Raw genomic sequence first — 13433 nt, forward strand, 5'->3', positions numbered from 1 at the left:
CAAGCCGACTTCAAAAACTTTATCTGAAATCCATAATTTGTGAACCAATTTGACGTTTCCCCTTGATTCCAATCCAACTTGAAAAAAAATTATTCTATAATTTTTTTTTATAAGTTATATTTTCGTTTTTTTTTAATAATAATTCATGTCATTTTCGAAGCGCTATACCAAACTATCAAGTTTACTTCTTGTATTGTCATACCTTTTATTGCAGTGTTAGTGTCAGTTTCTTGGTGTATACAGACTCTCAGGCCGAGCTTTCCAAACCACTCCACGGTGCTATGTTCACACCTGATTAATCTTCGAAGTAACTTCGAAATACCTCTAAACTAATCTTAGACCAAGTCAAAGTCTTGGTATTTAGTAGCATTTGCATATTTCCACTTCTCTGTTGTTTTAGGGTTTGTTGACCTTTTGACAGTTACATCTGATATTAGCAATGCAAGGACACCCAATGTTGATCTTGCGAACTTCACTCCGTTTGTTCTATCGTAACTGTAATGAAGTCAAACCTTAATCTAGTTGACAATCTCAATTAAATATAGAACGAAGCATAGAAGGGCTTCTTAAAAGGGTTACTAATGAAAAGAGGTTATTATTAATCGCCAATCTTTGACTTGCTCGCGCTACTTGTTCTACCTGCTCTCTCTTTCCTTTTCTTGCTATCTCTTTCTTAAGCTCCTAGTACCATCTAAAATAGTGCCTGCAGTTATTCTGAACTAATATCATAAATGATAATGTAAGTTAGTTTGTTACGCTTTTAATTCTTAACTTCTCATAACGGAGTTTCGCATACACGCTGTAACGACTATAAAAGAGAAAAAAGAAACCTAATATTTGTTAACATCTCCTCCCCCTTCCAATTCTAATGGAAACTAGTATATTACAAGGTAAAGAATACCGTAAGAGCATTAAGAGAAGAAAGACTAATATTTCAACTTCATAGATATATTTGTTGATGTCGAGAGTACAATAAAAAGAAAAATACAATTTTTATAGATTTTCACAGACATAAGTTTATGATAGAATAGATTTTTAGATTAATATGAAATGTTTCAAACTCTATTTCTGTTCAAAAACTTAAAGTTGATATATATGTATCTCACCGCAAAATACGCAGGGAACTGTAACTTAATTTATTTCAAAGAAAAAGTAAAGAAACTCGATCGAAAACAACTTCTGGTCTATTGGAAACTTGCTAACTTCGTGTGTAAATAAAAAATTATATTAAAGTTTTAATTCGAATAAACTTATCTTAAATATCAGAAATTATCTCTGCTGTGCAATTTGTCTTAAACTTATAGTAAAGTAAAGTAACAGCCTGTACATTTCCCACTGCTGAGATAAGGCCTCCTCTTTCATTAAGGAGAGGGTTTGTAACATATTCCACCACGCTGTTCCAATGCGGGTTGGTGGAATGCACATGTGACAGAATTTCGATGAAATTAGAGACATGAAGGTTTCATCATGATGTTTTCCTTCACTGCCGAGCACGAGATGAATTATAAACACAAATTAAGCACATATATATATATATATATACATATATATATATATATATATATTTATATATATACATATATATATATACATAGTGGTGTTTGCCTGGGTTTGAACCCGCAATCATCGGTTAAGATGCACGCGTTCTAACCACTGGGCTCAGCTCAAACTTATAAAAATAACTATTTTACTGACTTCATCTGTCTGTGCTAAAGTAACCTATAAATGTTCCACCGCTGGACTTGGGCCACCTCTTTTTGAGAAGAAGGTTGGGAGAATACTCTACCACGCTCCATAGTGAGTTGGTGGTGGTCAGGTTTCCTCACAAAATTTTCCTCCATCGAGCACTGAGATGAAATAAAAACACAAATTAAGCACATGAAAACTCAGGTGCTTGTTCGGATTTGAACCCGCAATCATTGGTTAAGTCTTCTATAGTTTTAAACAGGCGATTAAATAATATACATAAAGCATATAATGTATAAAGAAAAACTAAATGAAGTTTATATTGAAGAACGTTTAAATATATAATATATTTGTATAAGCACCTTCGCATTGCAGTTTCACGTATTTTAATTTCAAATTATTAACGTGATCAGCGTGAAATTAATATTTCTGTAATGAAATAAGTTGGATGATTTAATGACACTAAAAAACGCGTTGAGGTAATTAAAAATATATAACGCGTTAAATAAATATTTTCTGTAAGTACAAACTCAAAAGTGTTATGCTGATATGTACATTGGCTCCAATGTTTAGTCTAGGAACCATCCACTCATGATAAATTCTATGGGTACTTCTTCTATTCGCTTTGTGGTAGGGCTCTTGGTGGTAGGTGGTAGGTGGTAGAGCTTTGTGCTAGCCCGTCTATTCTTTCGCCAAATAACAGTACTCAGTATTCTTGTGTTCCGGTTTGAAGGGTGAGTGAGCCAGTGTAACTACAGGCAAGGGACATAACATCTTAGTTCCCAAGGTTGGTAACACATTGACGATGTAAAGAATAGTTAATATTTCTTACAGCGTCATTGTTTATGAGTGATGGTGACATCTTACCATCAGGTGGCCCATATGCGCGTCCGCCAACATATACCATAAAAATAAATAAAAAAAACTCCAAGCTTAGTTAGTATTGTTGTGTCACAATTTCAAGGTTTTATTAGTCAGTGTAACTACTGATAGGACAAACAAAATTCATTGCCAATGTCCAAGTTTGTTGGCGCATTGGTGATATTTCTCAAAGTACCAATCTCCAAGTGCGGCGTCGACCACTTACCAATTAGCTTATCATGTATTATCCACAACAGCGCGATTTTGTAAACATTTTGTGCTTCACGACCACTCTATTGATCCAGCAAGGTCGTATCTTTGAAAATCTTTCGTTGAATTTTTGGTACCCCAAAAATTCAACGAAAGATGTTTCCATCTCACTCTGTTTAATCCTTAGCGCAGTTGTTATGCAAGGCTGGAAGGAGTTGTTCTTTGTCACACCAGAGACTTCATTTGGTCGCGTCTTTTGCCTTCCACTTCTCCCATCATAACCAACATCTTCAGTTCATCTGGTTGACGAGCATTTGACCGAATTTTTTTTTTTTGTAAATTTGGCTAAAAAAACAGATCATGTAATACATTTCAGTATAAATTCACAATTTGAATTCCACGTGAGTAAAACTGGTATGTTATTTGAACTTAAAAGTGCCATGTACATATTCCATCACTCTGTATACAGACAGTGCTTTGTAATACAGATCTTAAGCCACGACACGGCGATATCTTGTCCAATCTGATCTCACTATAATCTACATTAACCTGCGTTATAGAGCTCGGAGTATTAACTATAGCTAGATGGGCTACTCATAGATGATTGTAGAGTATTAGATTGTAACCCACCGTTTATAAATAAAGGTGATGATGGTAACCTTACCATAAGGTAACTCATTTGGCAATTCACTTACAGTGTATACTAAAAATATATGTATATGTTTGCTGATAATGAGTATTTACTGAGTTCAATGTCTCTGTAAAATATACATCCAGCACTAGTGGTAGGTTTACAACAACAACAACAACAACAACAACAACAGGCTCTAAATTCCCCACTGCTGGGCTATGGCCTCTTTAGAGGAGAAAGTTTCGGAACATATTCCATCGCGCTGTTCCAATGCGGGTTCGTGGAATAGACAGGTAGTAGAATTTCTATGAAATTAGACATATCCAAGTTTCCTCACGATGTTTTTCTTCACCGCCGAGCACGAGATGAATTATAAACACATCAAGCACATGAATATTCAAATGGCAGATTTATTTTTCACTTAATTCGGTCTAATATTGATTTAAAAGCTTATAAGAGCTCGTTTAAACAAAGAACATTTTTTTTAATCTTAAAGTAATATAAGATTGCAATTAAATTATTAACAACATAAGTGATTGAAATAGATAAAGATACACCTTGTATGTAACCAGCCTTATTTCAAACAAATTTGTAAGTAAAAGTTTTAATAATATAAAAATTCTGTTCAGCAAATAAACGAGCGCGAAATATCATTCGTCTGTAGTATATTTTATATCTCCAATTGATACCCCGTGTACGTTATATCTGACCCCGACATTATCTGACGTATAAAGCCACGCTAAAACCAGGGTACGAAATTAATCAGTTCAAAGATTAAGTCTTGAAATGATTCCAATGTGAAAACCGATAACACAGGCCATCGGACGGGTTTGAAAAGGCTGGATTTAAAAACGCGGTCTATTCAACGAATCCAAACATAAGTGTCTTGAATCTCAATGATTGGAAAAGTTTCAATAAGACAATTTCAAATTGATAACCGCCTGATGAAAATTGAATTTCGAAGCTTCATGCGATTTTATGATTGAAGGTCATTTACATATATATATAAATAGAATATGTTTTAGAGGTTATTATTGTACGTAGTTTAATTACTTGTCGGGCTAATATAATAAATGTTATAATAAAATAAAATATGAAGCTTTATACATTTAGTTACACATCGTAAACAGTAACAGTAAGATCAATAAAAAGCTTTATATTTGTTGCTTAATTATACATTGCAATGAAAACAAGATAACAGTAACAACAACAACAGCCTGTAAATTCCTACTGCTGGGCTAAAGGCCTCCTCTCCCTTTGAGGAGAAGGTATGGAACATATTCCACCACGCTGTTCCAATGCTTGTTGGTGGAATACACATGTGGCAGAATTTCTATGAAATTTGTCACATGCAGGTTTCCTCACGATGTTTTCCTTCACCGCTGAGCACGAGATGAATTATAAAGACAAATTAGGCACACATATATATAGTGGTGCTTGCCTGAGTTTGAACCCGAAATGATCGGTTAATATGTCATGCCTTAGCCCAGCAGTGGGAAATTTACGGGCTGTTACTTTACTCAGTTGAGGCTTTTTTATGTTATAGGTACGCGTAAGAACAAATGTGTCACTTGATACATTTGCAGATAAATGGTTAACATCCCCGTTAGACAACCTCCTTACATAACCGAAGCCCCGCTAACCTTGTCCGCTGAGATGTTAAATCCCTTGCCTGCAGATACAATAGCTTACTCAACCATCAAAACGGAACAATAATACTTAGACTTGCCAGTATAATATATAATGAATAGATTGTAATTACTCAAACGGGCTTCCACAAAGCCGTACCACCGAGGTTTTTCTTTAAATTTGAACCATCCAAAGAAATTTTTACTTCAAATTTAGAACTTGGTCGAACAGATGAAAAAATATTTGTTTGTATTTATTTAAACCTAGCCCGTGACCTTGTACGCGTTTGTATTTAACAAAAAATAATATTGATATTTACTCCTTATTATATCAGTTATCTGTCAGTGAAAGTCCTGTCACAATCGGTCGAGCCATTCCAGAGATTAGCCGGAACAAACAAAAATTGAAAAAAAAATATTTTGGTATATGTACCGTGTACACATTCATATGCATTGAGTAAAAAAGGGCTTTTTTAATATTACAAACAGACACTCCAATTTAATTTTATATGTAGATATAGGTTATGGAATGGTAGTCTACAGATGGCAGTAGAAAAAAAAATCACCTAAATTTAAACATGTCAAAGGACCGACCCAATTAAAATATTCAATTAAGACCCAAGATTAGGGTCAAAATAGATTTTCGGATACACGGACAACGGTCGCTTGATTAAACCGAGTTATTTCATTAACTGCCGATCTTCAGAATATTTCAGGAATCTGATCAAAATCGTGATGTTCGCGCGTAAAAATATTTCGGATCGACCCCAACGGGACAAAGTTACCTTCAAATCTATAATAATATTTTAAATACGAAAGTATAGTACGACACAACTCAGATGTAGCATCGGAAAATGCAATGAAACCGATTACTGCCGATTTATACAACCAATAGAAATAGCTCCCTATCGTCCCATTCGACGCTATTCGTCGCTATAAATTTTCGCGTCAGTTCCACCATCTCAACGTGTCGAATTGACGAATATTAGGTCATATGATATTACATGTTATTACGTTTGTGTAGAGATCATATTCACGTAAGAAATAATTATTGATAATTTGATATAGCGTACTTAATTCGGTTGTGATCGGTTTTACGAATATTGTCGATGCTACATCTAAGTTGTGTCGTACTATAACTTTTACCTGTTACGATTTCACGTTTAATCTATTGACCCCAATACGATGAAATGAAGCAAGCTGTGTTCATACAAGTGCTATATTTTCATAAGTAATACCTACGACCGCCCCCTGCTGCATGCTAGTGGCAAAAATTAGTACCATATATAAATACCTACTTATCATTCTGACTTATGTTTGACTATTTCCGTTTGATATTTTATTTTAAATACATACATGTAAAAATACCTGTGTTCTTTTTTTTATGTTTTTTTTTTTACTTGGTGGTAGGGCTTTGTGCAAGCCCGTCTGGGTAGGTACCACCCACTCATCAGTTATTCTACCGCCAAATAACAATACTCAGTATTGTTGTGTTCCGATTTGAAGGGTGAGCCTGTGTAACTACAGGCACAAGGGATATAACATCTTAGTTCCCAAGGTTAGTGGCACATTGACGATGTAAGGAATAGTTAATATTTCTTACAGCGTTATTGTCTATGGGTGATGATGATCACTTACCATCAGGTGGCCCATATGCTCGTCCGCCAGCCTATAACAACAACAAAAAATCTGTATTCATATGAAGAGGTAAAATAAGTTAGTTTGTTAATTTTAAAACTGGAACTTCTTATAATCTTTTATTGGTCCGACCCCTCCCGGGGATTGGACTGAAATCTGCGGCTTTAAGAACACACAAGACTATCACGACAGTCATTAAAGAAATAATAAATTATTGATAATATTTATAACAAGATTTCCGGTGAGATGAGGCGATACTATTTCAACCAGTATTTTTCGGAAAAATGTAATAAAATTCCTATCATCAAGTCGGCCATTGGAGATTGTTTTTCAAAAAAAAATCGCAAAAAACTGAACTAAGTAGCAAAAGCTATTTGCGGAATAAAGAAGCGACGTTAATAGAGAAACGACTTCCGGCGGAAGCTTAAAGAAAAACAGTTTTAAAGGAATTTGTTTACCACAAAGATAAGATTAAGATTCTTCGGGAAGTTCCTATTACAGGGTTGCTTTAAAATTTCATTGAATTATCCTAACTGCTGGGAAACTATTACGATTAGCGATTCATCCCAGATACGTTTATATAATTGAAATTAAATACGAAAAGGAAAATAAAATTACAACATACTGTATAAGATTTTAAATCTTTAATGAAAATTCCTAGTCTGTTTTGCATCATTTTGTTTGGTATCAATAGACGGAAAAATTTGAACACCATATATCACCACAACCAATTTCCACCAACCTTACGAACTAAGATGTTACGTCCTTTTAAATCAGAACGCAACAAAACTAAGCTATTGCTACTTAGCGGTAGAATATCTGAGGAGTTAGTGTGACCTACCCAAATAACAAGGTATATTTAATAGTATTGTGTAAAGCTGGAAATGTTATGCGTCTCTTTGTGCAAAATAGGCCTGTTATTGAGGAAGGAAGGAAGACAACTTCTCGCTACGGAGTACAGTAGACTATACATATCAAGATATCCGATAAAGTTAACTGCTGTTTGATTGTTTTGTTTATTTTTTTCGAGTTTTTCTTATTGTTCTTGATAGTGTTACTGAGGAAAAAGACTGACTCAGAGATGTCGGGAGTCTACTTATGGGTTTTTTTTATGGAATAGGTTGGCGGACGAACATATGGGCCACCTGGTGGTAAGTGGTCATCATAACCAGACAATGACGCTGTAAGAAATATTAACGATTCCTTACATAGTCAATGTGTCGCAAACCTCGGGAACTAAGATGTTATGTCCCTTGTGCCTAGAATAGAATAAATGATTAGTAGGTGGTACCCACCTAGACGGGCTTGCACAAAGCCCTACCACCAAGTGATAGAATTAGGACTTAGATTATACACATCTTAAGTGTCTCCTACGAGGCTGATCTAAATATACCTATATATTTATTTCTCTCAAACATATAACCAAGCTATACGGAGATATATAACTCAACCTAGTAAGTACTACTATAAAAATTAAATATTTATTAAGAAATAAACTTTACTATTTGTCTAAACAATTTGTTTGATAATCACGCAGGTTTATGTTATCTTAAATTCAAACAAGAAGCTTCAGGAGATAATATTGTTTACGAAATAATTAATGTATCGAAAAAATATTAATAATGTTCTACTAAAGTAATATATAATATCTGATGTAAAATTACGGTTTGATGAATTATTTCAAGGAAAACTTCAATGAAACTGAACTTATTAATGATAAAATATGAAACGATTTCCAGAAAGAAAGTTCATCCTCTTTTATAAATAGCGTCCATGTTATATCAATCTTAAATAGAATTGATATATCTCTTGGATTATATTAATAACTTATTTCTGCTATAACACAAATCAAATATCTTTTTGAGAATTTCAATCTGTTAACATCTGGAACAAGGCCTCCTTTTGAAAGAGTTTCCATGCTGCTTACCGGTGCAACGATAGGCTGATTTTATTGCACACATTCAAGTTACCTCATGATGTTTTCCTTCCACGTAATAGGTATATTAGTTATGGTATATGGCGTAAAATCTAAATTAATATTGAAGTAATATTAAATACATAAAAAAAACATGATGTGTTAATGTATAATATATAGTAGTTTTCGTCACGGCCTTAACCATGGAAATAAGAAAAATTTAATTACGTTTTAGCACAAATAACATTTGACATTATTATTTTTATTTTTGTATGCTACAATAAAAGCTTTCAAACAGGTCATACGCGGTATTGTTTTGTTCAAATTAGAATGTTGGACGACCAGTGTAGTCACAGGAATTATGGAAACAAAAAATCAAATTAAAAGCCTGTAAGATAGTCAGTCAAAACAATTTCTAGATTATAAAGCTGATAACATTTTTAATCATTAATAAAAAACATACACTTCAGTCAGGCAGTTTTCTAAACAGAAAATTGCCTGATTCAAGTGTAAGTTACGAATGGTTCTCTCCGTAATAAAACGACCTTCTAACTTTCTCTAACTTTAATTGTCTATTTTTCAGCGTTACATCAGTCGGGCGAATTACCTTAGCTACGAACTGGAGAGCTAACTTTTAATGTAAAAAATGTTTAAAATACATAAAACGAAAGTCACAAAAATCAAAGATCACGTTCTACTGCTAGAATACAATGTTAAATTATTATCTACTAGCGACACGCCCCGGCTTCGCACGGGTGTAATACTGATACTAAATATACTACAGAATTTGTTTATTTACGACATCACATTAGAAACTTCTAAAAGTATCAGTGTTTCTTTACTACATATATTGTCCATGTATTATGTATAAAAATCTTCATTTCGAATTACTCTATCTATTAAAAAAACCGCATCAAAATTCGTTGCATAGTATTAAAGATTTAAACTTACAAAGGGATATAGAGACAGAGAAAGCGACTTTGTTTTATTCTATGTAATGAAGTCGGCGTCAAATTGACATTGTATCAAGAAGCAATCTAATACTGAATCTGAATTCAAGGAAAACACTAAGAAGATATGTCTTTCAGCTGACACTCGTCCCCATTTGCTATGAACACCATCTTCATTCCACACCCGTTTGATCCCAAACGTAACACTTACATATATTTTTTATTCCGCACCTGTCCCTTGAGGCATGAACCTTGTCGGTTTTTTTAAAGAACACTCCTTTTGTTTCAGGTGAGACCCGTAATCCTTCAATATATATCATAACTTAAAAGAAACTTCGAGAACTGAATGAAAAAATTATGAAGATTATTGTAAGTACGCAAATTTTTAATTATAAGTTAATTTGTTTCTAAATATAAACATATCGTATTCTATTAATTAAAGAGGTCGTATTCACAAAATAAATTTGGTATAGTTATAATAGGATTCTATAAGTTGTCTATCAAATGATTTCATATTTAAGGTACATCTACTGAATTAGTACCAATAACAAGCATTAAATCTGGATTCGAGAAATTAGGAAAAAAAAGTTGACAGCTATTCTGTGGTACAGTCCCAAGGTGAAATGGAGCATCTCAATAGTGATGTTCAGGTTTTGATCTTTTAGTACATACTAGTGCGATCACGTCTTCAAGATTTGAAGTTGCATGTAAAATGTTAACTAATTTCAGTCTCATTTATCATAGTTTCGTTAACTTCTTGCGTTTCTGAATGATCGGGCCATACAATATTTTCAATCCATTCAATATATTTCGAAACTCTCGTGTATACACCTGGTGCCATTTTTCTTCCACAATCCCTTCCAAACGATGTGACTCCAACTATCCTGTGTAGGGGAAAAGTATTGATGCAATCGACTCTCTCATCCATCACTTGCAAAGGTCCACCTGAATCCCCTTGGCAAGTATCTTTACCCCCATTTTCATAATCGCCCGCGCAAAGTTGATTCTCAGTTATGCCCTGAGCCAAAACTTTTCTTTTTATCATATATCGCATAGATCTGTTACATACTTTACTGTTAACGATGTCAACATCTACCTTCATTAATGTTTCACTTCCTGTCTGAGCATTGGATACAGTTTTACCAAAACCAATCACAGTCAGTTTCATATTATCTGTATAATTAAGATTTAAACATGCCAATCGTATATTTCTACTCAGAACAAAATCTGGTTTACCTTTCATCAAAGCAATATCATGATATTTAGATGGTGGTTTATATCCTGGATGAGAAATTATCTCATCGATTTCTCTTTCTTGAGCTAATTCTTCGACTTCATCGAATTCGAAGGTGGCGGTTCCGATTCTTATAATACTGGCTATTCCATCTATAGGGTCTTCAACACAGTGAGCAGCAGTTAGAACCCACTTTTCACTTATCAGCGATCCACCGCATTTCCAGGTCGGCTGATCTTGGATATGCTTTCTAAACCCAATTAAAGCCATATGGGGATACAGAAGCAAATCAACGGGTACTCGAACTCTGTAACTTGGATTTAGGATATTTTGGCATTCTAGCATAGATAGAGCATATTTCTTGCAAGCATTAAAAGCCCGTTCCCCCACAGACGATGCCCTCAACGCCAGTAATGTTATAACTAAAGCGTAACTTTTTGCATAAATAAACATTTCCCATAAAGTAACTTATGATTATATATTTTTTCACTCGTTTCCTGACCGTCATCAGCAAGTGCTTGTATTATCACTAATTCGTTTCGGTAACTTAATGGTACGTGAAAATTTGCCGTAAAAGTAATCTTAGCGTTTCAAATCGATATTATGCTATGGTTGTATTATTGCATATCGCCCTGTGCCCATGACTGGTTTTGCAATTGTTTTTTTTTATAAATTCATAAAGGATTAAAAATTTCTTTTGTTGAATTTGATTATTTTTTATAATCTTTAAATATGTACTGTTCTGTATGTAATAGTTAGGACTTAAAGAGTGACGACCTCCATGGTTGAGTAGTGTGTATTCCACTACGAGGTCCGGGGTTCCATTCCCGGCCGAGTCGATGTAGAAAGTTCATTACTTTTCTATGTTGTCTTTGGTTATGTGTGTTTGTGGTGCCGTCGTTACTTCTGATGTTCCATACCACAAGTTCTTCAGCTACTTAAATTAGGATCAGAATAGTGTATGTGATGTCGTCCAATAACGTATTTTGAAGAAGAACCAGATTTAAAATTACGTAGGTGTATTAGAATTTATCGTTAATTGTATTTTTGTATCAAATAAGACGTCAGCGTCTACGTGACATTTGAATCGGCGTATTCCAACAAAGTTATAACAAGTTCCGAAAACTGTGAGTTATTTAATGAGAATCCTGTTGAATCAATACCGAGATTTAGAAAGGAAAAATCTTATTCCGCTAAAATTTGTCGAATTGAACGAAGTAAAACTAATAGAACGTATTTCTGTTTGCTGTTCCGTCAGCGTCTTGCAATTTGACCCGAAAATACTTTTAAATTTAGGGTAACTAAACGATACGAATGCGGATATATTTCTGGGATTTCGGTACTTACCGTTTCTCTAGTTTAGCTTAATCTATATTTAATATTGTAAACGTGAAAGTAACAGTGTCTGTCAGTCTTTCACGACAAAACCGTTAACCCGAATTTGATGTTGACTTCCACGCAGGATATATTAATTTAAATAATTGTATTTAACTAACATGACTTTGTATTTTTAAATGTTAAAAAAGGGTAACTACTGAGTTTCTTGCCGGTTCTACTTTCCGAACCGGTGATAGGTTCACTTGGTTGTAAAATAACGATTCAAAAGTGCTTGTAAAAGCCTACTTGAATAAAGTTTATTTTGATTTGATTTGATAAATTGTATGAAGCAAGCTTGAACTCCAAAGAAGGACATAGGCTACTTTTTTTGCCTGATGATAACCAACACCCTAAAAAGCAAGTGAAGCCGCGAGCGACTACTAGTTTGGTATATATTTTTCATGAAACGGGACTTAAAAGATATTTAATATTTTAAGCTCTTTTAAAGTTAATACGACAATTATTGGAATGACGATGCTCGTATCAGTTGATACGAAGCCTTGTATTGGATGGTTTTCCTTTTTACGACGTCTTTTATTAATTCGCTTTGGGCGGCAAGTTTTTAAGCCACTGAAAGAATCTTAACCGATTGCGGGTTCAAACCCAGGCAAGCACCGCTGTTTCACGTGCTTAATTTGTCTTTATAATTCATCTCGTGCTCAGCGGTGAAGGAAAACATCGTAAGGAAACCTGCATGTGACAAATTTCATAGAAATTCTGCCACATGTGTATTCCACCAACCCGCACTGGAACATCGTGGTGGAATATGTTCCATACCTTCTCCTCAAAAAGGGAGATGAGGCCTTTAGCCCAGCAGTGGCAATTTACAGGCTGTTGTTGTTGTTTGTTGTTTAAAAGAATTTTGAAATGATCAGATTGGATGACAACGATTATAAAAAAAAGTAAAATTATTTAATTTAATATTGGTTCCGAAATGTATTTAAAATCATGGTCTCCCTACGTATTACGTATCCATGAAATGCAAGCTTTCAAATAAAGAGTTCAAATTTAGAAATTCACACAGTCCCAATATGCATTTCGACGTAACGAATACTCTGTGACGTGAGATTAGTGTACTTCTTGAAAACAGATGACGAATATATACTTTATTAGAGATCCTTGAGCTGCCACTAAAGGATCAATTGGCAGATTTTTTATCGTCAACGTAGCACAGAGTAAGTTTTTTATGATTTCAGTATTTTAATGAGATTTTATTGTTATTTTTATACGACTGCCCAAAAGAGGTGTTATATATATCTTGTAGTATGTTTTTATTTCATCGTAACTTTTAAATCGCTGAACA

At 34.1% G+C, this 13433-nt stretch overlaps 2 protein-coding genes across 3 annotated transcripts in view; one reads left to right on the forward strand and one right to left on the reverse strand.

The window, feature by feature from the left end:
* The window catches only part of LOC124540486, a 681189-nt gene that overhangs the window by 513031 nt on the left and 154725 nt on the right, over window positions 1–13433 (forward strand). The gene's annotated exons all lie outside the window — the stretch shown is intronic.
* On the reverse strand, window positions 10020–11240 carry LOC124540490 (serine protease snake-like). Its single transcript, XM_047118105.1, has one exon. The coding sequence runs from the start codon at window positions 11204–11206 to the stop codon at window positions 10235–10237; it is 972 nt and encodes a 323-aa protein (XP_046974061.1). The 5' UTR covers window positions 11207–11240; the 3' UTR covers window positions 10020–10234.

This window comes from Vanessa cardui, chromosome 25 (genome assembly GCF_905220365.1).
Source record: "Vanessa cardui chromosome 25, ilVanCard2.1, whole genome shotgun sequence".
Lineage (NCBI taxonomy): Eukaryota > Metazoa > Arthropoda > Insecta > Lepidoptera > Nymphalidae > Vanessa > Vanessa cardui.

Coding starts and splice junctions, on each gene's coding strand:
- LOC124540490 (XM_047118105.1), bottom strand. CDS start 11,206: ATGTTTATTTATGCAAAAAGTTACGCTTTAGTTATAACATTACTGGCG.